The following is a 13,559-nucleotide window of genomic DNA, read 5'->3' as shown; positions in this document are numbered from 1 at the left end:
GCATTGGGGCAGGATGGGCAGAGAGAGAGAGAATCTCAAGCTGACTCCCCAGTGAGCACAGAACCCAAAGCTGGCTCAAATCCCATGATCTTGAGATTATGACCTGAGCCATGAGGTCGGATATCCGGTCCACTGAGCCATCCAGGCACCCTGTCCCCCCCACTTTTTTTTATTAATTAAGTAGGCTCCACACCCAGAATGGGGCCCAATGCAGGGTTTGAACTCATGACCCTGAGATCAAGACCTGAACTGAGATCAAGAGTTGGACACCTGGGCAGCCCAGGTGGCTCAGCGGTTTAGTGCCGCCTTCAGCCCAGGGTGTGATCCTGGAGACCGGGGGTCAAGTCCTACGTCAGGCTCCCTGCATGGAGCCTGCTTCTCCCTCTGCCTGTGTCTCTGCCTCTCTCTCTCTGTCTCTCATGAATAAATAAATAAAAATAAAATCTTAAAAAAAAAAAAAAAAAGAGTTGGACACCTAACCAACTGAGCCATCCAGACACCTCTAGAGTGGTGCTTTTATTTTTTATCTTATTTTTTTAAAGTTTTTTTTTTTTTTTTATTAATGATAGTCACACACACACACACACACACAGAGAGAGGCAGAGACATAGGCAGAGGGAGAAGCAGGCTCAATGCACCAGGAGCCCGACATGGGATTTGATCCCGGGTCTCCAGGATCGTGCCCTGGGCCAAAGGTAGGTGCTAAACCGTTGCACCACCCAGGGATACCTAGAGTGGTGCTTTTAAAACAGATATCAGATCCTGCCTCTTAGCTCAAGACCCTCCAGTGACTTCCTTCTTAGAGAAAAAGCCAAAGTCCTTACATGTGCCTTAAAGGGTCATCATGATAAACCCCGCACATCTCTCTGACCTCATCTCCTACTTCCCTTCCATCACTCACTCCCCTCCAGCCACTCTGACCTCCTGGGATGCTGTTCTTGAACATACCAAGCACATTTCCTGCTTTAGGCCTTTGCACTTGTTATTTCTTTAGCCTGAAATAGTCTTCCTACAAATGTCTTGTATAGCTTGTTTCTTTATTCCTCTCAAGTCTCTGATCAAATGCATCTTACCAATGAGGTCTTTCCTGACCATTCTATTTAAAGTCATATCCTTCTACACCACCACCAGCATTCCCTAGCTGACTTCCCCTTCTTTTCTTTCTCTGTATTATCTACAGTACCTGAAATACTTCGTAGTGAGTTGTTTAGTTTCTGTCTGCTTGCAACTAGAATGCAAGCTCTGCCAGGACATGGACTAATTGCCATTTTTTGCTCCCTACAGAATATCCCTGGGAACTCCACCAATGCCCAGTACGTGGTAAGCTCATATGCTCAATAAAAGAAAAAATGAATGAGGAGTCCAAATTCAGATTCTCATGCAGACACTCTAGGCAGTTTGTCCTTGGACAAGGACTTAAGCCCTCTGCACTGATAGTCAAAGGAAAATGGATTTTGAGCTTGGAATTAGCACACCTATAACACAGAATAGTTTTTTGCTGTGATTTTTAAAAATTTATTTATTTATTTGAGAGAGACAGCACACACACACATGGGAAGGGGCAGAGAGGGAGGGTAAAGGAGAGGAAAAAATACTCAAGCAGACTCCCAGCCAAGCACAGAGCCCTACTTGGGGCTCAATTCCATGACCCAGAGATCATGACCTGAGCCAAAACTAAGAGTTGGACTTTCAACCAACTGAGCCACCCAGGCACCCCAACTGTGATTTTTGTTAAAATGGGATCCCACCTATAAACATTTTTCACAATATGTAATTTAAATCTTATTAGTTTACATGTTATTTTTACAAAATAAATGTTCAGTAATGTTAAAAATATTGAGTTAAAAAAAACTCTCTAAATTTTTTATCTAAGAAGTTGAAATAGACATAAAAATGGCCAATAGATGCATGAAAAGATGCTCAGTATCACTCATCATCAGGGAAATGCAAATCAAAATTACAATGAGATATCACCTCATACCTGACAGAATGGCTAAAATCAAAAACACAAGAAACAAGTGTTGGTGAGGATGTTAAAAGAAAAAAAGGAACCTTCATGCAGAATGCAAAGTGGTACAGCCACTGTGGAAAATGGTATGGGGGTTCCTCAAAAAGTTAAAAATAGAAATTCTCTACAATCCAGTAATTGCACTATAGGGTATTGACCGAAAAAAAATACAAAAAACACTGATTCAAAAGGATGCATACCTATGTTTACACATACACACCTATGTTTATTGCAGCACTGTCTACAGTGGTCAAACTACGCAAGTAGCCCATGTCCTTTGACAGATGAATGGATAAAGAAGATATGGTATATATAAACAATGGAATGTTACTCAGCCATAAAGAATGAAATCTTGCATTTGCAACATGGATGAAGTTAGAGAATATAATGCTAAGCATAGTAAGTCAGAAAGAGACAAGTACCATGTCTCACTCATATGCAGAATTTAAAAAATAAAACAAACAAATAAAGAAAGAGACAAACAAAAAACGACTCTTAACTATAGAGAACTGATGGTTACCAGAAGGAAGGTGAGGGGACATGGGTGAAATAGGTAATGGGGATTAAGAGTACACTTATCATGATGAGCACTGAGCAATGTACAGAATTGCTGGATTGCTATATTGTACACCTGAAACTGGTTAACACTGTATGCTAACTATACTGGAATTAAAATTTTAAAAAATTATTAAAAAAAGTTGTTTTTTTTTTATTTGACAGAGAGAGAGAGAACACAAGCAGGGGGAGCAGCAACCAGAGTGAGGAGAGAAATAAGCTCTCTGCTTAGCAAGGAGTCTGATATGGGGCTCAATCTCAATGACCTGAGCCAAAGGCAGATACATAACTGACTGAGTTACCCAGGCACCCCTAAAATTAAAATTTTAATTTAAAAAAACCTTTATGCTGAGAGAAAAAGTCAGAGATGTAAAAAAAAAAAAAAGAACATAAACTGTATAATTACACATTTATATAAAATATAAGAATAAGCAAAACTAATCTATAATGGCAGAAAGCAGATCAGTGGTGGCCTGACTTCAGGGAAGGGGTAAACGGACTGCAAAAGGGTACAGGGAAACTTCTATATTTGTCAAAATTCATTTAGCTGCATACTTAAAAGGTACATATTTTAAGTTATACCTCAATGAAGTGGGCTAAACATCACTTCTATGATTCTGCTTTAACAAGGGAATTAAGAGTATCACGAACAGAAAGTACTTTAAACTTCTTTAGGAAAAGCTGTATAAATTCAAGAGTAACATTTACAAATGTAAATAAGTAGCTAGAATAAGAGCCCAGTTACCCCAATGCTATAGCAATGGTGGAATACTAAAGGTAGCAGTCACACTCCAGAGAGCTAAAAACCCTTAGAGAAAATATTCACATAGGGGAAAAGGAATTATTCAAGATGCAAAGGACTTCAAACATTACCTCAAAGAGCAGAGCCTGGGCTTTCTGTTCTGGCAGTAAGCGCAGTCCTGCTGTTGCCTTCAGGACCACCGGGGTTCTTTTCCAGTGACTTTGCGGGATTGAGTCTTTGGCCACTTCTAAGAGTCCTTGAACAGTCTCAGCACCCTTCAAAAGAGATGACCTACTCATCCAGTAAACAGTCCATCCAGTGAACATCCAGTGAACAGTTCCCACAGAGGGAAGCATGTCTCTTCCCTCAACATGCTCTGGGGGACACTAAGAGTGAGGCAGCAGAGGGCTCCTGGCACTCTCTGCTCTGTAGGAGAAACCTAGAGAAGTAGGCTTTTTTGAAGGAGAATCCATTTAATTATAGCTGGGTAATAACAAAAATGATTTTGTTATACCATGGTCATTTTATTCGATTGTTATTTTGTGTTCCATACATTAGCTTTAGGCCAGGAAGTTGAGTCTAGTGAAAAAAACTGCAGATTTGGAGTTAGAACATTTGCTTGCTAGCCCCATGGCTTAATATAGGGATTTGGTTTCCTTCTCATATATACGAAGGAGACAGGCCTCATACCACTACAAAACTGCTGAGTGCATTAGATGCGGCAGACTGTGTGTACATGCCACACAAATGTTGGCGTAGCTATTATGCTACAGTTTTTATGATCTCTGTAAGGACAGAACATGTTAGGTTTATATTTACATCACCAGCACCCACATGCACAGTACACATGAGATACTCAATTTATGAAATTTAAAAATCATTATTTTAAGTCCACCGTTTCCATGAGCGAACATCTGACAACACACTGCCTCTAAATCATTATAATTGGCAACCACAACACAATCTTCTCTAAATGTCAAATCAGTTTCTGATAATGTAGTTGCTTTCAACAGCTCCTAAATTTCTGAGGCATTTATCATTTCATAACCATGAGCTGAGAAAATAAACATCTTCTCAGTTCAAGTTCAAGCCGCTTTTTTCTTAGATTATATTTTTAAGTAATCTTTACACTCAACATATGCTCAAACCCATAATCCTGAGATCAAGAGTTGCACGTTCTACTGACTGAGCCAGCCAAGTGCCCCATGACATTTTATTCCCCAGGCCATTTTTATTATAAGGTTTTCCTTTGGTTAATGATTATGCTTGTAACATGGAATAATAACTTCGTATTTGCTACTAAAGTTCAATATCATGTCTTATTCTACTGCAGTGTGGCCTCTAACAACTGGGTATAGTACATATGGCTGCTCAAATGTGAAATACGGTCATGCCAAACTCTCCATTCATCCTCTAATATTAAAGATTTTTGTTTTCATGAGTTCTTGCCCAAATTCTAGAGTATAGGCATACATGGTCTGTCCTATATCAGGGTACTTTGAAATGAAGTTCAGTGGGTCTACATTGTCTCAGCTGCCATGTTTATACCTCACTCTCTATATAGAACTCCATGTCTAACTTCTGTATTTACATTAATCAATGCAGTTGACAGCCTCAACTCAAAATCAACTTAAATACAAAGGGAACAATCTCTTAAAAGATGTTGTCATTCCTGCATGTCTATCATTTATTCTAGCCCCCTTCTGCCCAAGCCCTAGAGAGCTTGGGGAGTAAAATTTCTGTTATCCAGTATGGCTGAGGACAGAAAACTGATCTTGCACATGGCCTCAGTATGAGTAGTGAACAGCATGAGATATTTAAAGCAGTGGTGTGGTGAAGTTATCAAAGCATTAAGAATCTAAACATCTAATTGTCAAAAACTCACCTGCTTAGGTTGATCTACAAAAGCAGAAAGTCCTGGTTTCACAGAATCAAAAATTTCCCCTTCCAGAATTGGAAGCTGTCCTATTTTGTCCATGAACAAAACAGAGAAGAGATGGCTGATTACTAAAAGTTAGGCTGCTTTTAATAGTGGGCTCTGTATCATATGACCTACTAGATTAGTAGGTTATTCCTCCAAGCCATGCCAAGTAATCCCATCTGTGAGGAGTGGCTTGCAGGAGTATTGGGTAGGGGGACAGAAGATTACAGGCAATTCTTTTTTTTTTTTTTTTTTTTTTTTTGATGACAGGCAATTCTTAAGAGTCCCTATGGCATTTCTTAGGATGGATACCTAGCTCCTACTGCTGCCCCAGGCTCTATTTTTTTTTTTAAGATTTTATTTATTCATTCATGAGAGACACAGAGAGAGAGAGAGAGAAGCAGACACACAGGCAGGGGGAGAAGCAGGCTCCATGCAGGGAGCCCGACGTGGGACTCCATCCCAGGTCTCCAGGATCACACCCTGGGCCGAAGCAGTGCTAAACCGCTGAGCCACCTGGGCTGCCCATCCCCTAGGCTCTATGTGCAACCTGAGAGCACTGGAAATTCAGAAAAAGTTAATTTTCAGGGTCTCCCTCATCTCCTTCTCCAAGGATGGAGAATCCTCTCTCAAGACCACTTCCAAATTCTCAATATTCTGGACCCTGGAGTATCAACCACCTTTAGAGAAAAGGAGAGACAAATTATAGCTATACTTCTTGGACATATGGGTTTCAGATTACAGGAAACCCAGAGCTAATTTCACAGTGAATTAAACTATATGTTAATTATGGCCCAAAATCTTCTCTGAAGAAAGATATTCAGTAGCTCTAAGTTTCTGTAACTCATATTGTGTACTCATAGCACATTTGTTTCTGGAAGGAGATGCTCAAGTATGGATTAGTAGGCACTGGTGAGGGTACCAGTTACACTTACCTGGTATTTTCTGCACAAAGGTGTAAACGTGAATTCGTGTTCCAGTGCTCCCTGCGTCAAACATAATTCCATACAATGTGCTGGCACTGACATTGATGGGGCACATGGAAGACAGGAAGACACCCTCAAACCAAGTCTGCTGGTCTCTCTGGAAGACAGTGCTGCAAACACAGGATGCCACCAGCATGAAAAAGGCTGCCCCCCAGGTAGTGGCCATTCTCTTCCCAAGATGTGGTGAGTCTAGGCTTTTGTTGCAGAAGTAATGCTGTTCATACACCTGCAGTGGCTTACAGGACAAATAAACACAAGGTTAGACCAACTGGTCTTTTGTTTATACCTGTAAAGGAAGAAGTACCTACTATAGAAATCCCATCCCTTCCCCCAAGGTGCTCCTTCTCTATTTTTTTGTAACCAGCACAATAAGCTAGACCAGGGTAACATAGGCTTTTAGCATCTATTTCTAAAGAGTATCTTGCTGCAGAAGGAAATTGGGATTTAAAATATATTTCCTCATTCTCTACTTTCAATTGTAGAGTGGATTTCTCATACTCAAGGCTTTCTCTGATACCTGCTCTTTTTATTGCGTCTGTCTTCTTTCCATTTTGATAATTTTGTCTTTAGAACATACATTAACCCCCTCTCTCTCTCTTTCCCTCTCTTTTGTCTTTTTTAATTGATATAACATGTTTCAATTTCTGAATTAAAGCCATAAAGTTACAAAGAAGTTATAAAGTCAGTAGCATTGGGGTGTCTACAGCTTTCAAAAATCAGGCTACTGGACTGCTACCCGTGACCAATAATATTGCCAGTGGCTTGCACATACAATCACATTTTAGGGAAATCAACTTATTTTAAAAACACTTAAATAGACCATTGTGGGTTTTTCAGAGTTTTTAAAATTTATTTAAGTAATCTCTACACCCAACTCGAAGCCTGAACTCACAGCCCACAGATGAAGAGTTGCATGTTCCTCTAACTGAGTCAGCCAGATACCTGGACATTATGGTTTTGGAAAACATCCTTCACAGGCTTTAGGCCATGTTATCCCAGTAAGAACTTAAGGCAGATGCAGGCACCTGGCTGGCTCAATGAGTTAAGCAACTGACTCTTGAATTTTGGCTCAGGTTATAATCTCATGGTCGTGAGACTGGGCCCAACATCAGGCTCCACGTCTGGCGTGGAGCTTGCTTGGGATTCTCTCTCTCCTTCCCACCACAAACCCCCTCTAAAAAACAAAACAAAACTAAACTAAAAACAGAAAACAACCACTTAAGGCAGATGGGCAAATTAAGCCAGAGAGGTTTAATGACTTGCTGAAAGTCATAAGGGTCAATGGTAAAATCTTGGCCAGAAATCAGTCTTCACTCTTACCAACCTTTCTTTTTCTGATTTCAAAAGCCTCCCTTATGGCAAGTTACTGCTTATATTTCTTAATATGTTCTTAGCAAAGACAAAAATATTAGCATTAGTGCTCAGCTTTATTTATTTGTTTTAGCTCTGTGTATTATAGTAGGTCGGATACAAATGCTGCTGAAAACCTAGAGTAGGGTTACATGACAAAATGTCTCCTGGATAAGCTATATTGTCTTTGTTCTAGGCTTAATTTTCTCCTGATATTCATGAAGAATACCACATATCTATCCTCTCACATTTAAGGCTTCCTTAATTGCCCTTTATGTACTTTGCTCAAAACAGTTTTGATGTCCTGTTCCAGCTTTCTTCTCTGGACTTTTCCTTATGCAAGTCACAGTAGCTGGTTAAATAAGATCTAATTCCAAAGTTCCCAGTGTCCAGTCCCCTTATCTCTAACAGAGTATGAGTAATCTGGAAAATATATTGAGGATTTTCAGTCATTCTCAAGTACGTTGACCTCTTAGGGTTCATTTTATCAAAATGTCTCTCTTCCCAAAGGCGACATATTCAAAATAATGTAAATTGAAGTCAATTGCATTTAGAGTTTTAACTTTTTAACTTTAAAATAACTACAGTAGTTGTGAGGTACTAAAAAGCAGAGTTAGAATTATTAGTTTGAACACAATTCAAGGCTGGACTTCTACTTTACAATTAAGAATAAAGGGTTTGGCTAGGAAAAAAACAAAAACCTTTTAGAGTTTCAAAGGAAACTATCCCAGGAAAACACCACCAAAATAGAGTAACTGCTTGGCCAGATTCATACTCACATCTTATATCACTCCTTTTGGCTGATTCGTCTTTTACAACAAACAGGCTGGTCATATAGATCAATCTAAATAACTGAAAACAAAAATGACACTTTCAGATTCTCTGAGTATTAATGGATCCTCACTTTGTCCAGAGCTCAAACCATATCCAGTCCTTGGTCCCTTTTCTCCCTCAGGAAAAGCATTAAGGGGCTTTCCAGTCGCCAGCTTTCCTTAACCTCTGCAACTTATCCCACGCACCTTCTCGGGGCTCACTCATGTTTTCTCTATTATTGTGGTTTCTGTAAAACCTCTCCAGCTTCTATTTCCATTAAGTAAACATTGTCTTTCTTCCAAGAGATTTCAAGGGGAAAAAAATGCATGCTAGGTATCTGTTTTCATGGAGTGAAAAAGTGCAGAGTCATACCAGGTGCTCAGTATAAAACTAAACAATAGAGTTTAGACAAAGCAGAGGATGAAAACATAAAATACCCCTTGTGCTCTCAATCCCTACCTTCTAACACCATTTCCAATCTCATTTTTAAGATTAGCTAAGAATGGTATTATAAAGGCTTATAATTTATAAAATGGCATCCTTTTTCATATGGCCCCAGCCTGCAAAGCTTACTCATTCGTTAGTCTTTGCTCAAATGTCATCTTCTTGGGACCTTCCCTGTGTACCGTATTTAAAATTGCAACCCACCTGGCCACATATGTATCTTCTACCTTCCTTCTCTATTTTTTTTCATAGCACTTTCCATATTCAGTATAATTTACTACTTTAGTGTGTGGGTTTTTTTTTTTCCCCAGATTCCCTGCTCCCTGCTATCCTCATGTGAGCTATATATGAGTGGGAATTTTTGTCTGTTGTATACAATGATATGTTCCTGGTACTGGAACATGGCTAGCACACAGGTGTTGAATACCATGAAAGGATGAACTGGATCCTACCCATTTAACAAATATATAATAGCTGACTTCTTTCCAACAGGAAGTTAATTATCTGCCCGGTGGAAGATCACAATTCAAAACTTCCAAGGCAGGATTGTTTCTCCAAATGTGTCAATTATATGTTTTATATGCTACTCAAAATAATGCAGATGGTAAAGTTTACTTTTCTATACACTGGGGAGGATACACATCAGTATATTGAAATTCACTCCTTCAGAACTGGTCTTCTCAACATCTCTTGCTCACTTTTCACCTATTCACCCCAACAAAGCCCCCTCTTCAATTATTTTGAGACCTTGGTGCCAGCTAGCGTTTGTCACTGTTCTCATTTCCTTCCAAAGGTCTTTTCAATATATCTTTGTCTCTATAATAAACATTAATACTCCCTAGGTAGCCTCCCTAGAGCTTCATGCTTCAGATTCCCTTCTTCCATGTCACCAGAGACAGATTAAAATACCATAGAACCTGGGCCCCATTTGGGTGCTCACCTGCTCATGTCTGCCTGTTCCCCATGAATCCTTGCTTTCACTGTTGGTTGCCTTTTGCTCTTTGCTCCTAGTTCAGCCCTTCTGAAGCAAGTTAGCTTCATGAACCACATTCACCTTTGTGTTAGTTTGCAACTAACTACGTGGCTTTTTGTTAGCTCACTCCCTTCTTGATCCTTCACTCCTCCCTTATCCACTTTTTTTCTGGGTACACATGATTGTCTGGTTCATCTACTTTTATGATAGTTAAGTGCCAAATAGAATTATTACTTGTAGGGCAGAAGTTGCTCAGAACTGAATTCTGTGTTTGTATACAGGATATTAATTACCTACATGTAATAATGTTTTTACATTATTAAATGTTATATTTATAATTATATAATACATAACTATGTAATAATGTTAATAATTCCCTATTTAATGTTTTTATAACCTTAGCCCAAGAGTGCGAAAGTTAATTGTACTTCTTGATAGCTTTTATCCTTGTGATGAATTTAGAAAGCTGGGTATTGAATTGTCTAATTAACAAGCATTTACTGAGTGTCTAACATATTCCTGACACTATGCTAGCTTCTAGACACAAAAGAGGAATCAAATATAGTCCCAGGTCTTGGGGCTTCAACTTACTAGAAGACACAGACAAGTAAACAAATAGCTAAAATGTATAAACTGTAGTAAGTTCTCTTATGGGAATATGCACAGAATATTTTAAGAATGGGAGGTGCCTGGCTCAGTCAGTTAAGCAGCTGCCTTCGGCTCAGGTCAAGATCTGAGTCCTGGGATTGAGCCCAGTTGGGCTCCCTGCTTAGTGGGGAGTCTGCTTCTCCTTCTGCCCCTCCCCTACTCATGCTGTCTCTCTCGTGTTGTCTCTCTCAAAGAAACAGAATCTTAAAAAAAAAAAAAAAAAAAAAAGTATATTATAGGAATGGACCTAAGAGGTAAGTAACTCATCTCAGAAGGGGAAGGATGGAGGTGGGAAGGGAAAGGGAAGGTCCTTAAGGGATGAGGCCTAAGCTGGATCCTAAATCAGAGGTAGGAATTAACTGGTGAAGTGACACAAGGAAAACCCTGAGAACTTTAAGTATTAAACAGATGGAGTATAGAGGACCAGAATAGAGCACAGGTGTGAGGAAGGATGATTCTGTAAGCACTGAATCAGATTCCAAAAGGAGTGGATTTGTTTTCCTTAAACAAACAGTTCTATGGTGACACCTGACCGTTATTTAAATCTTTCTATTCCCTACCTAAACAAATATCCATATTGGCTCAACTGAATAAAATGACACAGTATTTCTCAACAGTTTAAAATAATGGTACAGGACAGGTGACTAGAAAGTTCCACCACAAAGTCTTAGTGAAGCTCCCACTGCCAATTCTCCTGAGCTCCACAGAGAAGCTAGCTCTAATAAAATTAAAAATTAAATATAATACAAGTTTAAAATTTAACCAGAATGGAAATTTTAAAAAATAAGCTGAACTACTGAAATGGATTAGCTAAACCACCCAGAGCACAAGTTAGTCAAGCAAAGCAAAAACAAGACTAGTCTAATTAGCTAAGTCTGAAATAGATTCAGAGTGAGTGATACCTCATTTGGGAATGTATGTTGGGACCTACATACCCAAAACCAAGGTCCAGAGTCCTGGAACACTTTGCTATCTGAAGGGTTTCTAAGGTCAGGGTACATGATATCTTTTGTATTCCCAGACCCAAGTACTAAGCCTGGAACATGTCAGACATCAGTAAATTTCTCATGAATAGGCTTGGTACAATTGAGCTAATAATATCTGCAGACAAAAGCATCAGGGAAGGGAGTACCACCTTTCCTAGTGTCTTACTATGGTGATGTATTACATACCCAACTTCCCATTCCCCTCCAAACCAGCTCATAGATAGGAGTACTACTCTAGGAATCCTATTTATTCATATAGTCATTCATTTAGCCATTCCAGAAATTATCAGTTGCCCAGTGCTACTTAAAAGTACGGCATGCAAAGATGAATCATATTATTTTATTTTATTTTATTTTATTTTATTTTATTTTTTTGAGAATCTAGTCATCTTTTATTAAGCCAGACATTGAAAAAATTTGAAAAAAAAATAACCAACAATGCCATTCTTTTCAATAATTGTTTTGGAGGGAAGTTATTTTTTCAAAGCTGTGTTATTACAACATTGTGATAACTTTGTTGCTATTTTTAAATGAATTAATAAATATTTCAGAAGTTCTCAGTTTTACTTTCTTATATATATAGAAAAATATAACTCACATAAGAATTTTGGGGTTAATAATTTTTTTAAGTTGTAAAGGGGTCCTAGGATCAGAAACTCTGAGCTCTGATGCTGCAAAAGAAGTTGGTTCTATTATTTTGTTGATTGGGAAACCCAAGTGTAGGAGGCAGGGTTACCAAGTTCAGGAGCTAGAGAAATAGTTAGAGCTGAGATGTGTACCTGGGTGGTAGGCTCCAGGATCCTCCCTGTAGCTGCCACCATACACGAGTATTTCTCTTTGAGGAGGCTTTATGTCGTGTAACTTTGCTAAAATCAATAGGCCTTATCTATTGGTACTTTGATATCCTTAAAAAGTTCCTTTCCCATATAATTTTCTTTCTTAAATCTTCACTGTTTAGATATCTTTTGAGTCCCACTTTTGATGTCAAGACACATGTGGCATAAATTCACTGTAAATAAAAGATGAATCATTTTAGACTTACCCTTTAAGAGATTACAGGAAACAGGAAAGAAAATGCATGTCCATTAACTACCTCTGTAAAGTTAAAATGTGTCAGTTAGTGTGCTCTGAGACTTCAAAGCATGGAGACATTATTCCCAGCTGGAATAACTGAGAAGGCTTTGTGAAAGAAGTGGCATTTAAGGAGGGTCCTGAGAAAGGGCATTAAAACAGGAAAGGAGTGCTTTCAGGAAACATTGATTCAAGACATGGATATAGAAAAGGGATGGAGGCCCCTGGGGAACAGTGAACACATCAGTTTGACTGTGAGAGGAAATACAGTTGGAAAGGCAAATTCAGGTCAGACAGTACAGCATACCAAATAGCTGAGTTTATTATTATTATTATTATTTTAGTTTTTTAAAAAAGATTTTATTTATTTATTCATGAGAGACACAGAGAGAGAGAGAGGCAGAAACACAGGCAGAGGGAGAAGCAGGCCCCATGCAGGGAGCCTGATGTGGGACTCGATCCCATGTTTTCAGGATCAGGCCCTGGGCCGAAGGCAGGCACTAAACCACTGAGCCACCCAGGGATCCCCTCAGCTGAATTTAGACTAAACTCCACAGGGAATGGGAAGCCACTGAAGATTTTAAGGAAGAGAGTGTCATAAATATGAATCTGGCCGTTACATGTAATAAAGACTGAAGTGGAGCCTTTGTAAGCTCTGTTTCAGCATCTAATTCTATAAATGTTCACTGATGCCCATTAAGTGCTAGGTGATAAGAATTAAACCTGAATAAACAGATGTTTTTATTCAAGAAGCTCAGAGTCTGGTAGAGGTGACAGACATAGACACAAAGAACCACACCTTCTTAAGTTAATCATAAATCACTAAAGGATCCCAAAGCCTTAAAGGACTAACTCTACCTACAGGATTGGGAAATGCATCATGAGATGACATCTGAGTTGATCATGAAAATTGAACAGAATTACACAAATAATATAGATATGTGGATCAAGACCAGAGGGACTATAAAATGATGAAAAGAGATAGGTAAATTATGGATGATTTGATCTTATTTTTTGATTTCCTCAAATATTTTTGTAATATGGATTACAGAAACAAAACAA

The 13,559-nt window shown here is 38.8% G+C and overlaps 1 protein-coding gene across 2 annotated transcripts in view; it reads right to left on the bottom strand.

Moving 5' to 3' along the window:
* Positions 1-9,889, bottom strand: part of ENTPD5 (ectonucleoside triphosphate diphosphohydrolase 5 (inactive)) — a 28,250-nt gene extending 18,361 nt beyond the window's left edge. The window contains exons 1-5 of one of the 2 annotated variants that reach the window (XM_041758626.1): positions 9,760-9,889; positions 8,342-8,414; positions 6,162-6,447; positions 5,191-5,270; positions 3,437-3,580 (exon numbers count right to left, since the gene is read on the bottom strand). In XM_041758626.1, coding sequence (XP_041614560.1) covers positions 3,437-3,580; positions 5,191-5,270; positions 6,162-6,378 — 441 coding nt within the window. In that variant the 5' untranslated portion in view covers positions 6,379-6,447; positions 8,342-8,414; positions 9,760-9,889. The remainder of the gene's footprint in view (positions 1-3,436; positions 3,581-5,190; positions 5,271-6,161; positions 6,448-8,341; positions 8,415-9,759) is intronic. The other variant, XM_041758625.1, reaches the window with a different exon arrangement.
* Positions 9,890-13,559: the final 3,670 nt, after the last annotated feature.

The sequence above is a fragment of the Vulpes lagopus genome, chromosome 6 (assembly GCF_018345385.1).
Source record: "Vulpes lagopus strain Blue_001 chromosome 6, ASM1834538v1, whole genome shotgun sequence".
NCBI classification, from domain to species: domain Eukaryota; kingdom Metazoa; phylum Chordata; class Mammalia; order Carnivora; family Canidae; genus Vulpes; species Vulpes lagopus.
This window is presented reverse-complemented; position numbering and strand designations above follow the sequence as displayed.